At 26.6% G+C, this 21859-nt stretch overlaps 1 protein-coding gene across 1 annotated transcript; it reads left to right on the top strand.

The window, feature by feature from the left end:
* The first annotated feature begins 6764 nt into the window (after positions 1-6764).
* LOC101492683 (non-cyanogenic beta-glucosidase-like) lies at positions 6765-13013 on the top strand. The gene is made up of 13 exons (XM_004507262.4): positions 6765-6964; positions 7776-7845; positions 8576-8634; positions 9123-9198; positions 9768-9851; positions 9968-10055; positions 10147-10393; positions 10544-10662; positions 10938-11155; positions 11241-11272; positions 11508-11610; positions 11745-11853; positions 12603-13013. Exons 1-13 carry the CDS (start codon positions 6806-6808, stop codon positions 12772-12774), a joined length of 1536 nt encoding a protein of 511 aa, XP_004507319.1. The 5' UTR covers positions 6765-6805; the 3' UTR covers positions 12775-13013.
* Positions 13014-21859: the final 8846 nt, after the last annotated feature.

The raw sequence follows: 21859 nt of genomic DNA, 5'->3' as shown, positions 1-21859 counted from the left end.
AATTAAAATATTAAGTAATAGTATTAAAGTTGCTAATAATTTGTACTTTTTCTTTCAAAATTTAATCTTTAGAAGAGATAATTAATTTATCTTTTCTTGTTGTATGTAGTTAAAAAATATGTACAATAATTAGGAATTTTTAGTAAAAAATAATTAATACAATTAATTTTTTTAAAGATTAGCCCTCCTTCCCACAATAAGTGAACCTCGTTGCATTGCTATGCATTGCGAAGTGTGGAAAAACATTGAAAATTACCGCTTCACATAGTGAAGTGCCATTGTCGATGTACGACGTGCTCATAAATGTTTATTTAATGCACCGTATCATAATGCTATACAAGATTATTGACGTGCGATTACGTGTCTAATTGTCAGTTTTAATGCATGTATCTTCGTGCAATGGAACACTATCTCCATTTCATCGTTTTTCAAACTATAAATAGATTTCATAAATATATTTGCGTGTCACTCTTCAACTCTTGAATGATCCCAATGACATTTTTCACCAAATACGTTATTTTCCTCAAAATCTCTATATATACTCCATACTCCCTCTATTGCAAGTTTCCACCCAGTTAGAGAACTTTATTCAGATAAAATTGGACCAACCAAATTGCAAGGAGTTTATGGTTACATGCAACTACTCAAGTTCTAAATTTTTATATTCAAATTTGATAGTAGTGTTAGTGTGTCTTTAACAATCTAGAATTGTCAGGTGTGTGGAGAAGACTTGATTGGTATAGTCAAGATGTGTGTTCCTCAAAAGTCTAAGGTTATTGATTTTCTCTTAGTAAAAATTATCGTTCCCACAAAAAATTTATTATGAGTACTAATGTCTCTTTACTATGATGATTAGCTAAAACAGTAAATGTTGATAATGATCTTTGATTTAAAATTCACAATAAAAATAAAGACATGGGATTGTAGTTTTCACAATGATGGATACAATTAACCTTCTATGAGTTATGGGTGTTGAACTCTTAAAAATCAGATAATTAATTGTAACTAATGCTTTCTTTCAAAGAACAAAAATGTATTTTAAACTAATTACCAACCTATTTTCATGATTGATGTATTAGCAAAATCCTTTAAGAGAAGATATCTTTTATGATTTCAAAAGAACCAAAATCTATTTTCATTATTTGATTCTCTTGTCCAATCTTAGGGGTCAGATATCAAACATATCTTTCGGTATATTATTTGATATCTAAGTATGAATATGATTCCTACTAAGTTTGGATTAAAAGATCAACACCTACGACAAACAGGAATAGAAATTGTTAGTATTTTGGGTGTTCCTAAAACTAGTAGTAAGAGATTGTGAGTAAGAGTGTTCATAAAACTAAGTATTTTGGTCCTTTTATAGTCTTAGGTATTTTGGTCCTTTTATAGTCTTAGGTCATTCATGAGCTTTAATTACAAGAAACCATCATAATTTCATAGGAGGAAAACGGTTCACCAGAAAATCAACCATTTATGGCAATAGTGGCCATTACTACTAGACAATAATAGGTGCAACTGCAGAAGAGTAACAGATTATGACCATAATGGTCATTACTGCCAGAAAGTAATAGGTGCAACAGCAGAAGATGAACAATTATGACCCTAACGGTCATTACTGCCAGACAGTAATCCTTGTTGACTTGAATTGACAAATTCTTATTTTATTTATTTTTTTCGTTCATCCATTATGAATGAAATGACTATTATGGCCAGACAGTAATGCTTGTTGTAACTTGAGTTTCTTTCATTTTCTTGATAATGATGTACCACTTGACTTCAAGGCTCTTTTTCTCGAAAAATCTTCACTTATTCTTTCACTTCACCTTGCAATAAAAAAAACAAAAATGTAGTAAATATAACTAAAATCGAATTCAAAACATCAAATTAGCCTATCAAATAAAGTTATAAAAATAGATAAATTTTAGCTTATCAATTGTTAGACTGTTTGAGAAGACTGACTTGGAGGGTCAGGTGTTTTGTAATTCAAGTTGTTGAATTAGTGGATTAAATTATTCTGAGTGAATGGACTAAATATAGCCAAGTTAGTGGTGAACTAAGATAAATTACTTTCATGCACTCCTTAGTTTTGTTATTGCTTTTACTCAAAGTAAATCATCAAGTCTGAACTAGTTTAATCAAATAATAAAAACGTTATCAACTTAGTCAAACACAATTCAACTCATTTCTCGTGTTTGTACCTTCACAACTCTTGTTTACCTTGACTAGTGATTTCACGAGTTTTAGGATGAATCGAGTAAGTCTATAAAGACATGACCAATTATTATGTGTTGTCTGTCCACATGTGATGTCATAGTACTGCATCTTCTCACCAATTACTTTGGAGAAGTTTTATATCACATGTCATATGAAGTGTAAAGAAAGTGACCATTCCATTGCATTACATCGATTATGTGTACTATGATTTTGTTTGTTCAATTTAGTCTTTACCTTTAATATGATATCAATGTATTCACCCCTCTTGTTGTTCGATTTTGGTTCTAGTCGTGGCACAGTTACTCCACATAACACAATTGATCATTAGCCCGATGGTAGCCAACAAAAATGTTCTGTTTATCGTTTATATTTCTATATATTATGGACATTTTTAAAACATCTTAATTTTTTGGGATTCCAACTCTGATAAGTAGCATTAGGATATTAAATTGAGACTATACGATTTAAGGAAGGTTTATAAGTATTGATATGTACTATCTACAAAAAAGATACATCTTCGTTTTGGTGGTTCATTACATAAGAACTCTAAAGTTAAATTTGTTTGACTTGGAGCTTTCTTTAGATGAGTGACCTTCTAGGAAGTTTTCTAGAAAGTATGCGAGTAAGGACAAAACATGTTGAAAAGACTCATGTTGGTTTATTGGGACAATAGGAAATCCTTAAAGCAGTCTGAGGTGTTACAAATGAAATCGGAGTAGACGTCTCCCAATATGATGTGGTTCGGGATGAACCAAGCAGAAGTTGGTGGACATGTGACGCCTAAGACCGGCGAAGTAAGAAGTAATCGCTGGTGCACGAGACACACACAATGAGTGGCTTTTCAGACACTTTTAGGCAAAGGGACACATGAATGAACCAAATCACATTGGAACGAGAGGGATCCTAAGACAATGTAGGTATGAGACTAAACAATTGAAGGAAGACTTATAAAGATTGATATGTATTACCTATACCAAAAAAATGTATCTTCTTTTTGGTGGCTTATTACATAAAAACTCTACAGTTAAGCGTGGTGAAAATACTCATGTTGATTTGTGGGAGACATTAAGAAGTCCTTTAAGTAGTGTTGGTTTGTGTGGACATTAGAAAATCCTTAAAACAGGTTGAGGTGTTACACGCATTATGAATACAAGTGTAGGTATGAATACATGTACTTTAACATATATATATATATATATATATATATATATATATATATATATATATATATATATATATATATACATACAAAAATATTAACAAAGACGTAAATTTTATCTTGAATAATAATCATTAGGCTACTAATCTAGTTATACAAATAAAATCACAACAAAAATTAGTTAAAACTCCTCTTAATTTTGTTGGGTGGCATAAAAATGTTTTAGAACTCATATATATATATAAAGTTAACAATTGATTTCATAAATAATGCTAATTGTATTTTAAATTTTATTTTGTTTTTGTTAAAACAAATTTGTGATTAGTCTAGTAATTAATTTTTTTTATTGTTTTATTTCTATTAATATCACTAAATCAAAGAAATATTTACAAGATTTAATATACTTTTGGATGATTTAAATACTTTAGTTTAATATTTTTAGGATTTAATATTAAAGAACTTCGAATATTTTTTTGATTTAAAATGATATAATATTTTATAATTTAATAATTTATTTTAGTTCAAATGCGGATAACAAGTATGTGTACAATGATTAAGAATGATGCCCATGCATATACATATCTAAGTACAAATATTTTTTCAAAATGCATGTATCAAGACGAGTGCTATAATATCCTATCCATATTCTATCTATTGTGTTCCTAATATGAACTATGTCTATTCCATTGAGGATATTGCATTTTTGGTTTTTGATTTATTTACATTTATTATAAAAACTTTGAAATTTGTTATTTGATTATATTATGTATTAATGTATTGCTAATTATTTAGATAATTTAATAAGAGTTTATTATTTATATGTTTAATTGCAGTTTTAGTCAAGTATTTTTTATTTATTTATCAATTTACGAAATTGATCATCCTATTTTAAAATATAACAATTTTGTCCTCTCATTCTAATTTTTTAATTAAAAAATAGTGATGTGGTATGCTTTAAATAACTTAGAATACGATACAATGATATAAAATAATGAACATCCATAAAATCACAATAACACCCTACGAAAACTCTACTTTCAACTTCCAAAATTATTTATTTTGTAATTTAATTAATAACATATAAATAATTAATGCACAAAATGATTCTATATCATGAAATCATACGCCAAACCATTTAAAATATATCACATCATTATTTTTTAATTAAAAAAAATCTGAAGAGGAAAATGTAGTACCCCCAACTTTGTCCGACAAAAAGAATTTAAAAGAAAAATATTTAAAAATAAATAATAATAATAATAATAATAATAATAATAATAATAATAATAATAATAATAATAATAATAATAATAATAATACGTGAAAATAACTCATACGTTTAATATTGCCATAAAAAGGGTTCATTGATTTAGTGATGTTAATAGAAGTAAAACAATAAAAAAAAAATTAATCACTTCCAATTTTTTACATATATACTTCTGGTGGTATCCTCTAATCACTTTCTCTAATTTTCTTTTTCTAATTTTTTTGCATAGGTATTCTTTGGTCTCTTCCTTGGATACCTTCATCTGTTTTTTTTTTTCTTTCGAATTTTTACATACTGCTGGTTGTATGCCTAGTCGCTGCCTCTGGTAACTTCCTCTGGTAACTTCCTCTGATTTTCTTCTTCTAATTTTTGCATACTTCTAATGGTATTCTTCTGATTGTTCCATCTGTTACTTTTAATTTTCTTCCAATTTTTTTCCATACCTTTAGTATACCATCTGGTCGTATCCTTTTCTAGTATCCTCTGGCAATATTCTCTTCTGGTATCCTATGGTCATATCCTCTTCTAGTATCCTCTGGTGATATCTTCTAGCCATATCGTTTGGCGATATTCTTTGGTGGTATCCTCTTTTGGTACCCTCTGATCGTATCATTTAGTTATGGTTCTAGTTCCAGTTCTACTTCCCTCTAAGTTCTTGTTTTTTTTTTGTGTGTTTTTTTTTGGGTAGCATTAGCACTCCCTTTCATATTTTTAGGTTCCTTACTTTTCACCTTTACACATGCACACGCCATCTTGCTACCCCATTTTCTAGCCTCTTTTATTTTACTAATTTCATCATTAAAAAGAATATCGAATTAACGCCATACAAGTTTAGATATATAAGTTTTTACGAGCAAATTTCCCCCCAATATCCCTTAATACATGCAATTTTTTCAATACTCAAACTCCATAGCTGAAACCATTAAAACCTTAACAAATGAATAACTTTAGCGATTTCATAATTTTGAATTTCATGAAGGAACAATGGTGAGAAGAATCCACCTTTTAACCAAAAAATGAACATATGGGACAGATGAAGAGGAATCTTGTTTCCTTTACACTTCTCACATCTATTTTATTAGCGTTAATGTCTCAAATGTGAGTAAGAGTTTTATATTTGAAAAAAAATGGATTTGAAGAAACATATATGTGAGATGATTCATTTTAATATCTTAATATTTTGAATTGAAAATGTAGTGTTGAAAGTCGAAACATGATCCACATAACTTCCTAGTGACCTAATAGTAATATTATAGTCTATAGGTTAACAAAAATGTTAGTTCACTGTATAAATTTTTTCTTGACATTAGGTCGATGAGACAAAAATGTTAGTTCACTGTATAAATTTTTTCTTGACATTAGGTCGATGAGACAGCGTGTCTCATTGATGAATGTGTGTCAACGACGACATTATATATAAATGAAAATATTTTCCTTGTAACTTAGAAAATTGATCCAACTTTTTTTTATGTTAGAAGTTTAAGAGACCAAAGTTTTGGATCTAGCATTTTGAGAAAAAAAATATTTAAAGCTCAACATATAAATTGTTTAAAATTTGATTCAAATAAATTTTTGTTTTCATGACTTCCCTCAATTAGCTATAATCTTAATTAAAACGTTTATAACACTAAATATAAATAACTCTTTCAATAGAAATTTAAATTCAAAGCACATTAATTTAGAATCAAATTATTTTTCATTTATTTTTAAATTGTCAACGAAATCAAATCAAACAACAAATAAATTTAATCTTTAACTAGAGTGAAGTTTTACCTCATAACCGATTCTTACTGCACAGTGAAACTTTTGACTTAACCTTTATTGATAGCTTAAATATTTTATTGGTACCCAATAAACAAAACTACTTGTGATCGATCGTATCTCACACCCCAATATATGCTAAGACCCGCGTCGGAAGGAACCTACTAAAACTAATAATATAATTATTGAGTGATCACAAAGTGATAATGCAATTGATAACAAACCATGACACAAGTATCCTTGATACTATAATATAACACTGAAAAAATTATATTTAATTCATATATGATTATTAAACTAGCATATGGATCAATAGGGGAAGTGTTGCTTTCTGTATAAATAGGCATACACTAACACACAAAAAGTACAAAAAGTGAAGTGGTCAAGTAAAACAAACAAACATGAATAGTATGGCCAATATGCTTGCTCTATTTGTTTTAAGCTCATTCATATTTGCTTTCACAAATGGATCATATATTTCTTCTCGTGGAACCCCTCCCCTGAATCGGAGTTGTTTTCCTAATGACTTCGTTTTTGGGGCGGGATCATCATCATACCAAGTATGCCTATAAATTAAGCTATTTCATTTGTTTTTTTTAATAATATTCTTATAATGAATATTTTAGAAGTTCGAAGATTTATCGATTTTAAAAATTATTTTCTTTGTTTTTATTTATTTATAGAGATAGTTGAGTTAAAATTTAGTCAACAAAAGTTAATGTATCTTGTTTATTATAAATCAGATACATCAAATTTTGTTAAATAAATTTTAACCAACAATTTCTTATAAAAATAACCAGATGGGTATTTATGACGAAACCACACACACGTATAAGAAGGAATCTAATTACACTTAAATAGTTACATTAAGAGTTATACTCATTTAATAACATTGCGTCGAATGAATATTTTTCAAAATCAATAGTTGGATTTTGATATATAGTTTTACTCATTAGTAGTGTTTTGAATTCATTCTCTGTGTCTGATTTTGATCAGACGTCTTAGACGTGAATGACTCTGTAAAATTTCAAGATTGTAAATGCTAACAATCAAGATCTAAAGAAAAGTAGCGTGAATTTAAATTCACACATCAATATATTAAATATTTATTCAATTTTTTTCATATGAGATGCAATGACAGGACTGGAAGTACCTTTATACCTTACAATATTGTATATTAATTTATTTTTAATCTATAATAAAAGATTTTTGGTTGGAATAAGTATATGATTTTTACTAGTAACTAAGAAAGTCCTTGTAATAAACTTATAAATATTTATAAAAAACAAGAGAGAATTCTTTACAAAATTGAATTATAATTTATATTATATAAAAAACTAAAAATATTTACTTGATTTGATCTTTCTATAGTTTGAAGGTGCAGCAAATGAAGGTGGTAAAGGAAAAAGTATTTGGGATACTTATACCCATAATCATTCAGGTTTCTTTCTTTTTCAATCAATCTCAAACCCACAATGAAGGAAATTGAGGATATTGCTTTGCCATTTTCCATTTCTAGTTTAATTAATAAAATTTTAAAAATCCACTTTCAGTTATAAAAATATACTAACTTTTCATTTATTGATTTTATTATGGCCGTACAAAAAATAAACTTGACTAAGTGTTCTCGTTATTATTTGTCTTTAGTTGATTATATATTCTACAATAAATCATTACATTTAACTTATTGTCTTTAGTTGATTTATATATTCTACAAAAAATCATTACATTTGACTTGATGTCTTTAGTTGATTATGTATTCTACAATAAATCATTACATTACATATATTTATATTTAACTTATTTTAATCGTAATTATTTTTGGGATTTTCCCCAAAGAAGATTCCAACATAGAAAGCCTAACCACTTGTAATATAAAAGGAACTAGGAATCAATTTCGATAACCCTAGTTTACGACACTACAAGTTTTGACTTTTAGAATATACTATAAAATAATGTGAGACTGTCAGGTTTTATTATATCAATTATAATGCCTTAAAGTAAAATAATTATATTCTTTCAAGCAATCATATACTTATTTAAATACAGTAAATAAATTTTTTTAGAGACATTAATATTACCATTATAAATAATTTAGATTTTTATAATACAGTAAATTGTGTATATGCATATTTACAATCTATGTATATGTGTGGTGACTTGAAATGCAGAAAGAATAATAGATGGAAGCAATGCAGACGTCACAATTGATCAATATCACCGTTATAAGGTTGTTCCTCAATTTAATAGAGTATATTAGTAAAAGAAAAATATTTTAAAATGAGTTTTTATTGTTGTTTGCACTATAATTTTATTTACCTAGTCAAAACAATGTAATATTATTTATTTAATCTTAATTTTATGCTCTAATTAATATTATATATATTATTCTCAAATTTATTATATATTTATGACAACATTTAACATTAAATGATTAATAAAGATAATGTAATAATATTATTACAATTTTTAAATTTTATTAATACGGCCGTGTGAAAAAACCTAAAGTAAAACTTTATTAATATTAAATGAAGAGTATATATTTAAATTAGTCCAACATTAATTAGCTTGAATGTTTATATATTCATATTGATATGTAATGTTTCTCTAAAAATATTACATGTATATTCCATTACATATCATCGTCCATATATCTATAAAGAAGGTTTAAAACTATATAACAAAAATAAAATAACTGTTTTCTATTTATTACTATAGGAAGATGTGCAAATTATAAAAGCTATGAATATGGATTCCTACAGATTTTCAATCTCTTGGACAAGAGTACTCCCAAGTAAGTCAAACATTGTTCAACAACCATTTTTAATATAATACGGGGTAATTGGATTGTTTAAGATTTTTTTTTTTAAATAATTTAATTTTATATTTAAAAAATGATTTTTTTATGTTAATTAATTAAAAACAGTAAAAGTTGTTTTAAATTTATTTATTATCGATTAAAAAATAATTTTGATATTGAACAGTTAAGATATTTATTATTAAATATTTAAAATGATAAAAATTACACTTTTTTTTATAAAGTATCTTTTAAAAATGTTATTTATGAAAAGCTTCTAAAAATAGCTTTTATTTTAATCTGTTTTTAAAATTTCATTATTCAAAAAAATTGTAGCAAACAAATAAAATACTTAAAATAATATTTTAAGATAAACTATTTAAACCAAATTTTTATTTGAAGTTTTATTTTTGAAATTCTTTTTTAAAAATATTCTAACAAAAAATAAGGATACTATAAAAATTATTTTTTTAAAATCTTAACAACCATGACATCTCAAAATCATTTTTTTATCTGGTTGGATGCACTTTCACATAACATCTTTTTTTGTTACTATGTACTAATAGAGGGAAAGTTGGACGGAGGCCGTGGCATAAATCCTGAAGGAATAGAATATTACAACAACCTCACCAATGAACTTATTGCAAATGGTACAATTCAAAATACAATGTCCTAACTAATTATAGCCTTTTATATTTTATCATTTTAATTATTAATTAGTTATTTGTTACGGTTATAATTCACCATCAAATCAATAAAATTGCAGGTATAAAACCATTAGTAACTCTTTTTCATTGGGATCTTCCTCAAGCCTTGGAAGACGAATATGGTGGTTTATTAAATTCCAGTATAATGTGAGTCTCTATTTCAAATGTCATTTTCTTATAATAGTAAATTCAATGTGTTCATAACTATGGTTTGTTGAATTGGATAATAATGTTTTAGAGATGACTTCCGAGATTATGCGGATCTTTGTTTCGCTACATTTGGAGATAGAGTGAAGGATTGGGTTACTTTCAACGAACCATGGATGTATAGCAACGGTGGTTATGCACTTGGGACATTAGCACCAGGTCGATGTTCAGATCCAACATGTCTAGGTGGAAATTCTGGCACAGAACCTTATACAGTTACACACAACCAAATTCTTGCTCATGCACATGCCGTACGACTGTATAAGACCAAATATCAGGTTTATTTCACAATGTATAAGACCGAATATTAGATTTTGAAAGAATTTATACAACTATTGATGGATACATTTTGTCAAAAAGATTTCTTGCCACTTTGTAACAGTTTATCGTAGTTCTTATTTTAAAGTTGCATATGTATATATGTGCAGCCAAGACAACAGGGCAAGATAGGCATAACATTGGTAAGTAATTGGTACTTACCACTCGGCGACAATAGCATAGAAGATGACGAGGCTGCAAGAAGAGCACTTGACTTTCAATTTGGATGGTAATTAATTATTAATTTAATATCTTTCATTATTAACTTACATTCAATAAATAACTTAAACTCATTATTTATTAACAAGGTATTTCCTAGTTGAGTCTATTTTGGACCATGGCACTAAACTATGAAATATACTTACAATATCTTTGTTTCTTTGAGTATAGCAACAATTTAACTTATCATCTGAAAAAATATTAACAAGGTATTTAAATACCAATAAGGAGGAGAAAATATTAACAAGTTAATAATTAACTTTTAATTTTTTTTATTGATGTCAGGTATATGGATCCACTAACAAATGGAAACTATCCTATAAACATGCAAACCATAGTGCAAACTCGATTGCCTAAGTTCACTGCAGAGGAATCACTTCTAGTCAAAGATTCATTTGATTTTATTGGCATAAACTATTACTCTTCTAGCTATATTAATAATGTTCCTGCAAATGCCAGTGCGCCACCTAGTTACACAACAGATCCTAGAACCAATACTTCATGTAAGAACATTTATATATTCTATACGTTAGTTAACTAAATATTATGATAAATATGTTGAATTTGATTTTTTTTTCACAATTGCAGTTGAAAAAAATGGGATACCCCTAGGTCCAAGGGTGAGTCTTTGACAATCTAAATTTATAATTAGAAAAATTGAATCAATGACATCAAATTTGAGAGAAAAATGTGAAATATGTCTCTCTGAATTATTTCACTAAATTTAGTGACAAGAAATTTCTCCGTCTATAATTTTTTGTCATTAATTTAATTTTTCTAATAACAAATTATCAATGTGTTATATTTTAAATCCATTTTGATGTAATACATAACAAATATTTATAATTATGTCAGGCTGCTTCATTTTGGATATATGTTTATCCAAGGGGACTTCGAGATCTTTTGTTATATATTAAAGATAGATACAACAATCCTGTTGTTTACATCCATGAAAATGGTAAATAAACAATTAAATTATATTAATTTTTTTGAATGCGATTATAATTGAAGAATTTATATTGAACAATCATACTATACTACTGCATGCTTAAATTTGAAAGAATGTGCATGATATTTTTATACTATATACAGGTATGAATGAATTCAACGATCCAACACTTCCAGTGAATGAAGCTCTTTTGGATACTTATAGAATTGATTATTATTATCGTCATTTCTACTATATGCGTTACGCAATCCAGTAAGTTATTTTCTTTAATGTTTTAAGTATGAATCTAAATTATTAATTATTATTATGGTCATTTCTACTATATGCGTTCTGCAATTCTGGAATTTTTTTTTTTGATGTTTTAATAAATTATGCAATTCTGGAATTTTTTTTTTTGATGTTTTAATAAATTATCTCATATAATAGTACAATATAATATGTATATCAATCATTTGGTGTGTAAAAGGGTCTTGTTTGGTTGGGTTTTGCCAAATTTATTATTTGAACAAATTTATCTTTTTTCAATTTTTAGTTGAGACAAAAATTAATATTTTTTCCTCAAATATGAACCAAACAAACTCTTTGAAGTGTGTGTTGATTTGGATGAGTCATTAGAAAATATATTTAAAAAAATAATAAATTCTATTATAATTAAATCACATAACAATAGAGTTATAGGTTTGAACACAAAATAAAACTTTCAATTTATAAGTAATATCGACATATGTCAACCTAAAACTTAAGGACGAAAATTGCGTAGTTTTTCCGCTATAAAGTTAGGTCCAATAAACTTTGAAAAATAACATGATTTGCCTATTGAATGAAATCACAACAAGGGTTTGCATAAAATTAAATAAACTCTGATTTTTACATTTCTTAAATCAACCAACTAAGCACATTCCAAAGCAGAATTTAAGTTTTTGTTCTTCTAATTATGTTTACTATATACTTATAATTATGAATTTTCATTTCTTAACATTTGATATATTACAAAAATACAGGGCCGGCGCAAACGTTAAGGGATTTTATGCTTGGTCACTTTTCGATGATTTTGAATGGTTTAATGGCTTTACAGTTCGGTTTGGATTGAACTTTGTAGATTACAAAGATGGATTAAAAAGATATCCAAAACTTTCTTCACAATGGTACAAGAATTTTCTCAAAAGATTCTAGTATTGATCCTATTGTTTGAAGCTGGGGCACCTCCAAATTTAACACTTAAAAAATGTTAGATTTTAATAGCATTGTAGTTCCATTAGAGTCAAGTATTTAGGCTGTTATTCATGTTGTATGCTCAGCTACAAATAAGTGCCTTTTACCAGCAACTATGGTTATATTGAATTGATGCTTCATGTTTCACTTCGATTTTGAGACAAATTTGAATAAAATTTGGTTCTGTTTCACTATAAATATTAGAATATGCCACAAAAACTATCAAGTATAATGACTCTTATTTAAGCTTACACGCTACCATAGATTTGTTCTATAGAATTGAACAAAAAGTCTACAACAATAATGTTTCATATTACTCTCTCGTGACAAATTTAAACAGAATTAACTGCTTATACTATTACATAATTAATTTTTCATGTTTACTTTTGTTTATCTCTTTTAAAAGTTCAACTAAGTTACTTAAATGATCTCTCATTAATTATGAATGACATTTTTCAATGAAATTTTTATTTTACAATAATAATAAATATTAGTGATTCAATAATAACTGCTTTCTAATTGATAGAAAAATTATTCAATAATAACGTAAAAACAAATTTCAAGATCTATAGAGCATTAGCTACTTAGAGCATCTTCAATAATAAAATTCTAGAAAACTATTTTACTCGGATGATAGTTTTAATCACTTAATTGCTTAATTGGCAAATATCAATTCTCTACCTACATTATTTCATATTCCCTCACCCAATTTTGAACTTTCGAAAGGATTAAAATATATTTTAATGTTATGAAACTCACTTAAAATATTATAATTTTTATGTAGACAAATATGATTTTTTGTCATCTGAAGCATATTTTCAAAAATAAAAATATTTATTTTTTATTTATCTTAATTAGTATTAATGTGAGTTTTTAATTCCTAAAAAAATATAAAATTAATTAATCTGATCTATTAATAGATTCTTAGGAGTTTAGAAAAAAGGAGGAAAATTGGGGAAAAAAGTGGAATATAAAAGGAAAAGAAAAAAAAAAGGGGAAAAGACAATATCTATTAAAAATGGGAGAGGAAAATATGACAATTTATATTTTTTTAATGAAAAAATATCTATTAAAAAAATATATAAGAAGTAATCTAATTCATACACCAAAGTGATGAAAAGAAAAGAAAAAAAAAATCAAGTCAAGTCAGGACCCACTACAATAAAAATGACTTTTAGCAGCTATTATACAGCCGTGATAAACTTATTTCTTTTATTTATTATTAGGCTTAATTGCACTTTTGGTCCCTCTATTATAGGTGAAAATTGAAAGTAGTCCCCCATTTTATTTGTCTCCAGTTTTAGTCCCCAAACAAAATTTGAGTCCAAATCACGATGAGTTGTCATTTTTTAATGACGTGTCAATAAAAGGGTGACGTGGCAGACGCTTATGTGGAATAAACTCATTATTATATTATTTCAGATTAAAAAATATAATTTATATTTTTAAAAACCATTATTATAATTGTGACAATATTTTTAAAAATACAATTTAATTATTAAAATTAAGTTAAAAGAAAAAACACCTAAATCATGAACCCTAAACAAATTAAAATCAAAAGCATTCACTTATGAACCCTAAAATTATTCTGAACCCTAAAATCATGAACTAGAACTAAAACCCTCTTTCATTTTCTCATTTTCTTCTTTCCCAATCTCTCCGCCTATAATCCTAAAACCTCATCCCTTCATTTCTTCACTATGGATTCTCAAACCCTATCTCCTTCCCAATTTGAACCAAATTATTCTGCTGTTGTGGAATCGGTTTCTGGCGATGATTTTGGTGTTGTTGGTGTTGTTGAGAATGGTGATGGTGATGAGGATGTTGTTGAGAAGGGAAACAGGTGCATGCAACTGTTCTAGCAAAAGGGTATTGCTCATACGTGTCCGTGAACACTAATTTGATAAATTTTTATTCGAATGGAGGTGGTGTTGAGCAAGCACGCCATGTGTTTGATGATATGACTCAAAGAAGTGTTGTTAGCTGGAATTCCATACTTGCTGGGAATGTTTGGTGCAGTGATTTTGATGCAGCGGGAAAAGTTTTCGAGGAAATGCCATATAGAAATGTTGTGTCTTGGACGACCATGATTGTTGGGTGTGCTCAGAATGAGAAATTTGAACAAGCTTTATTGTTGTTTGGTCAGATGAGGAGAGCACATGTGGAATTCGATCATGTGGCGTTGGTGGCAGCTTTATCAGCATGTGCTGAATTAGGGGATCTGAAGTTAGGAAGATGGGTCCATTGGTATGTTCAAAAGAGGCAACAACAACCCTCTATCTGCTTGAACAATGCACTCATGCACATGTATGCAAGTTGTGGAATTATTGATGAAGCTTATCAAGTGTTTAACAAGATGTCTCGGAAAACAACTGTGTCTTGAACTATCATCATCATGGCTTTTGCAAAACAAGGTCTTGGGAAGGAAGCTCTTGATCTGTTTAAAGATATGTTTAGTGATGATGTGGGGGAAAATGGTGTAAAACCTGATGGAACAATCTTCATTGGAGTTCTTTGTGCTTGCAGTCATGCAGGGTTTGTGGAGGAAGGACGCAGAATTTTTGAATCGATGATACATACTTGGCGAATCAGCCCGAGGATTGAACACTATGGATGCATGGTTGATCTCTTGAGCCATCAGCCCAAAATTTTTGATTTGTTTAGGGTTTATGATTTTAGGTGTTTTTTCTTTTAACTAAATGTTAATAATTAAATTGTATTTTTAAAAATATTGTCACAATTATAATAATGGTTTAAAAAAATATAAATTATATTTTTTAATCAGAAATAATATAATAATGAGTTGATTCCACATAAGCGTCTGTCACGTCACCCTTTTATTGACACGTCATTAAAAAAATGACAACTCATCATGATTTGGACTCAAATTCTGTTTGGGGGACTAAAACTGAGGACAAACAAAATGGGGGGACTACTTTCAATTTTCACCTATAATAGGGGGACCAAAAGTGCAATTAAGCCTTATTATTATTATCACTAAGAAATTAGTAGCCATTAAACATTGGCCACGAGTAACTTTATAATCGCAATTAGTCAGAGTTGCCGGTAAAAAAATGCTAAACAATGTAACAAATAAAAAATTTATGTATTTTTAATTTTATTATTATTTTTAATTTTGTTTCTTTTAATTTTTGATACATATTAAAAAATAAAAAATTTACGTTTCTGTAATCTTTTTTACTTTTTATTTATTAAATAAAAATAAAATTCATTTAATATATAATTTTCATTTTAAAAAATATAAAACAAAAACATTATTAATTATATTTTAATTTTTTAAATTAACCAAAATTTTGAACAAAAATAAAATGGTCAAAAGAACCATAAATCGGAGTCTACAGGGAGTAATTTTTTGCATGCGCTATTTTTAATCTTGCACAAAATTTAGAGGGAGCCACAGAGCGAAGAGTATTAACTAAAATATTATAATTGAAATTCTTAGAAGTTATATAGTTTTTTTTTAGAGTTTCACACAATTCATACATAGTAGACAAGTTGCAAAAGTTAGAATTTCAATTTTCACAAGTTTTACAATTTTCACAAATCACACAATTCAATCAAACCAAATTTATCCATTTTATGATTTTTATCTTTGTCGAAAACTTTCTTCTTGAAAAAATGTATCAATTTTCTTATGTTTAAAACAATTCACAATTAATTAAAACAATTAAAAAATAGTATCAACTATATCATATAACGTAAAAGTTTGTTAATAATTAACAGTTGAGTTGCTAATTAGAGTGTTATAGTTTATTCGAGATTAATTAGTTTATTATTTGATATTAGATAATTTATCTATATATAGAACTTGTTGTATTAATTTATTATATTTTATTAATATAAATTTCAAGAGAGAGAACAAATTGAGGAAAGATACGAGAGAAGAGAGGTACAAAGTGAGAAAATGTCTTTCTCAAAATTGTTTGACAATATTTTAAGAATTTATCAAATTGTTTTGATAATGTATTATTATTATATATAAAAAAATACTTACATAGTTATATACAAAAACAATTAAAAATATAGGGATATCGTGGACCTCGTGGCCCTTGCCCTTCATTTTCATTTCTGAACAACAAGCCATTGTTCTTCCCTCTTTATACCCAAATTTAGGTAACTACAAATTAGGTAGGACTTTCTTGTATTGAAATATGTCATTAAAAAATGATTTTGATTTTTAACAAACAATTAAATAGATTTTTAGTGGTATTTATTAAAGTTGTTGCTAAAAATTCTAACAACACTAAATAAAAACCATAATGCAATTAATGGTAACAGTTTTAACGGTAATTTATATTGTCTCTAAAGACCTCAATAATTGCCGTTAAAATTATTTTTTGTTGTAGCGTGCTACCCTATCCACCAAATACAGCAAGAGAAACAAAAGTAGATAATTTCCTAGAAGAAAGCAATGCTTAACCGACAAACCAAATGCACAATGATTGATTTTTCATATATAATATTTAAAATAAAAATTTTCTTCCATAACAATATTCTATTTTAAATTAAAAATAAATAAAAAATATTTAATAAATTTTATTTAAAATTTGGATTAAATATATAATTTGGACTTATTTTTCATAATCATCCAGTTATATTAGAAAAGAAAAAGAAAAAGAAAAAAAAAAGAAGACAAATAATTCATAAACTCGGTAAGCCTTTTGTCTAGTTGTATAATCTATACAATATAATAAAACAAATATGATATTTTGGCAAGTTTGACATGTGTCACTTAATTAGAATGTCTAGCCAAAAATAAAGTTTATAGAAATAATTTAGAAAGAAAAAAAATAAAAAATAAAACACAGTGCAGATTTTTTTAAAGAAAAAAAATAAAACTTCCATTATATCATGATTTGACGGTTTTTTGAGACATCTGTTTAGAATTTATTGCCCAATTAAAAAATAAGAAGAAAATTTAGTTATCGATAAAAAAATATTTTTTTATTGATAGTTGAAAATTTATTTATGAATTAAAAAAAAAAATACAATCAATTACAACATAATGTGATAGTTTTTTTTTGTTTTGAAATGAACGGTTTTTCAAACACTACTTTAACAATCACCACTACAAACTTTTACTCTAGATTACATAAATTTAATTAAAAAATTTATTTTATTTAGCGAATTGTTTTTGTGCCTTCATACTTTACTTTTTCTTTCTCCTTCCTATGTTAATTGTCCATAATCTCCCATTTTCGTCGTCTCCCTTATAAATATCATTCATATTATCCTATCTATACACAATTTCCTTCTAATTTTGCTTCAATTTTCTCAGGAGTCATGGAAGTCGATTGTTAGAGTTGTGAGAATGTGGTTTCTGTCTGATCTAAACATCATACATAAATTTTATGCGATGAAAATGATATTGATAGATGACAAGGTTTAAATATTTCTTTTATAAATTCAAAGTTTTAAATTATACACAAATTGATTTTGTTATGTTATTAATTTAACAAATTTGTGTTTCATATTTTTAAGGTGATAAAATTCAAGCAACTGTGCGAACATCTCTTATTTCTCAAGGAGATATGTACAATTATGTTCTTTTGGTGTTGCATCTAACTCTCTGGAGCATATAGAACAAATGAACACCAGTTCAAGTTGATTTTGCAAAATGGTACATTGGTCACAGACTATCCATACTCGTTAATTTCATTTTCAGAAATTCGAAATGTTGACGTGAACGATTGCTAAATTTATTTCAATTTGTTACTGTTATTTTATTTTAGTTATTCACATTTTAAGACAAGACAAAGTTTATGAAATGAATGGTGTAGTACAAAATTTAAAGTTATTGAGTCAGACTAAGGTGAGTGAATTTTTTATACTATATAAATTTTTCCGGTGTTTAATAACCTTTTCTATTAATTACTCACTAATTTCAAACACTGTTTTAGCAACCGCTTCAAATTCTTAATGAAAATTACATAAATTTAATTAAAAACTTCTTTATTTTATGAATTATTTTTGTGTTTATCTTTGTGCGATGTCTGAATTGAATATCGCATGCCTATACTCCAACATTTATATGTAATGTTTATCTTAATAACTCCGATCCTAACTTCTATACTAAATAGTTACTGCCACCAAGTTAGATTGAATCAATAGCAAACTCGAGATTTTAACACATGAATGCAAACAACATGGCTAGAAAGATTGAAGAAAAAAATATTGATGAAAGATAAGTCATCCAAACAAAAAAATAATTTATTTAGGCAAATATAAAATTTATTTAGAAATTAAAAAGAAATACAATCTATCACACCACGATTTGACAGATTTTTTTTGAGTAATATTGTTACAATGGTTACATTTTAATTTTTAGTAATGTACTATACATTTTAAATATCATCAAGTATTCCTGAAACATTCATGAAGACTAACATAGTTTTTATATGTATTTTAAATTTTTTTTTTTTTTTGTAATAGAAAGATTATTTTTCTTTAATATTTAACAACAAGTAATACTAGAATGAAGAATATTTTGCCACTTGATACAAGCAAAATTTATATGAATCGTTAAATGTCATGTATTTCATATAAGTTATATAATATGTTGAGTATTAAAAATAAAAATTCATTAAGTTACTTACTCATCTTTAAATTTACTAATTTATTTAATTTAATTAATATGTCCATGTCTATTACTTTAAAAATTCTTATTTGATCGAATCTAATTATTTAATAATCATTATTTTTATCTGTTTAAAACTACAAGTAGGGTTTTATAGTAAGTATTTTGGAAGAATTTTTTTTTTTGAAGAATTAAAAAATAAGGCATATTAAGATCAAAGATTTAGGAAAGGATTGAAGATTAAGACGAAAAATCATCGTTCCAGTGATGCTTTTGAGTAACATTGATAGTTCAAGAAAAGATTGAAAATTAAGATGAAAGATCGTTGTTCTTGTGATGCTTTTGAGTAATTTTAGGGTTGCAACAATATATGTCTTTCTTTGATTATTATTAGATTTAAATGCATTTTTAATCTTTTTATTTTTTTTTCAATTTACGAAATTGGACTTTTTATTTTAAAAGTTGACAGTTTTGATTTTCACTTAGATTTTTGAATTAAAAAAATGACGATTTGATATATTTTAAATGATGTGATATACAATTTCATGATATAGAACCATATAGATGAATTAATTATTCACGTGTCATCGATTAAATTACAAATATGAAAAATTTATGAAGGTGAAACTTAAGTTTTTACGGTGTTTTATTGTGATATCAAGGGTGTTAATCATTATACATCACTCTATCATATGTCACTTTATTTAAAGCATGCCATATTATCTTTTTTTAGTTAAAATCAGATGAAGCGACCAAAATATCAGATTGAGAACAAATTTCGTAATTCAAGAAAAATAAATGAACTAAAACTGCAGTTAAACCTTATTATTATTAGAGTTTAATGAAAATACATTGTCAGTATAAATCATTGACAACAAATACAAGTTGTTGATTATATAATTATTTTATGATGGCAGTTACAATCGTCTGATGAGATAACAAAATCAATTGTTCTTAGTATATGATAGTATAAAATTAGTTTACACTGATCGTGCTACATTTATTATTATTTATTATTATTATTATTATTATTATTATTATTATTATTATTATTATTATTATTATTATTATTATTATTATTATTATTTAGCTCTTTTTGTTTTTTCCCTTTATTTGTTTATGTCCAAACGTAAAAAGAAAAGCAAATCCAACTATGAATAGTTGTTTATTTAATAAATTAAAAATAATTAAAATATTTAAACAAAACAAAATACTATTAAAAAAATACATTAGATTGAAGAAAAAAATAGATATGTCAAAACAAATAACATGTTATATTATTATAACATCTCCCTCCTATTTTGTAGATAAAGATATATTATTTTAACAACACTATCATATTTTGTAGATAAATTAGCTACTTTATTCTATTTTGTTAACAACTTCCTCCTATTTTTTTCCCCGATCTAATAAATAAAAATTAATAAATAATTATACATTAAATCGAAGAAAAAACACATAAATGAAAATGTTGGTTTCTAAGATTTTATAGTCTTCTAGTTGATGTTTCATCAAAAGTAGTTCAGAACTGCAACCAACTGTTGAAATGTACTCAGTCTCTACTACTAATATTACAATGGTGTTTTTTTCTCTTAATTGACCAAAATATTAAGTTGTTACCTAGAAAAGCGCAGTTGTCACTAGTGCTCTTTCTCTCAAGTTTATCTCTAACATAATTAGAATCACAGTATTCACTCAGTTTGTACTTAGGAGATTTCTTGTAGAATAAGTTAAGGTTGGTAGTGCCTTTTAGGTATCTAAAAATTCTCTTAACAACAGTTAAATATGATTCCCTAGGGTCAACTTAAAATCTTGCACATACACATATACTAAACATGATGTTAGGTCTGGAAGCAGTAAGGTAAAGTATGAATCCTGTCATTCCTCTATAGGTTTTCTGGTTAACTTTTTGACATGAATCATCTTTTTCAAGTGAACAGTTAGAGTGCACTGGTGTAGCCATAGGTTTGCAATATTTAGTTTGATGAATGTATATACATTTTTGACTTTGCTTAATTTGTATCCCTAAGAAGAATTTAAGTTCTCCTATCATACTCATTTGAAATTCAAGCTACACCAATTTAAAAAGTTCTTAGCAAAAAATATTATTAGTAGATTTAAAAATAATGTCACCAATATATATTTAAATAATAAAAATGTCATCTCTTATTTATTTTTTAAAAAATGTATTATCTACCTATTCTTTTTCAAAATTATTTTTAAGCAAGAATTTACTAAGTTTATCATACCATGGAGAATCAAATACCAATTTTGGTAGTTTACTGATTTTAAAAATGACAAAGTGATTTGTAAGAAGACGCCGAAGTAGGAGTACTGTATTTTCCTCGTGCATATACCTACTCTTGTCTGCTTTCATTTGAATTAAGTAATCTTTATTCCTCCAATAACGGAGTAAGACAGATCATGATTATAGCACGTTATTTTTTA

This window comes from Cicer arietinum, chromosome 6 (genome assembly GCF_000331145.2).
Source record: "Cicer arietinum cultivar CDC Frontier isolate Library 1 chromosome 6, Cicar.CDCFrontier_v2.0, whole genome shotgun sequence".
Classification (NCBI taxonomy): Eukaryota; Viridiplantae; Streptophyta; class Magnoliopsida; order Fabales; family Fabaceae; genus Cicer; species Cicer arietinum.
This window is presented reverse-complemented; position numbering and strand designations above follow the sequence as displayed.

Excerpts from the sequence above, each read along its gene's own strand:
- LOC101492683 (XM_004507262.4), top strand. The coding sequence starts at position 6,806 with ATGAATAGTATGGCCAATATGCTTGCTCTATTTGTTTTAAGCTCATTC. Across the intron at positions 7,846-8,575 it reads TTATACCCATAATCATTCAG|AAAGAATAATAGATGGAAGC; the intron begins GTTTCTTTCTTT and ends CTTGAAATGCAG. Across the intron at positions 11,611-11,744 it reads TGTTTACATCCATGAAAATG|GTATGAATGAATTCAACGAT; the intron begins GTAAATAAACAA and ends TACTATATACAG.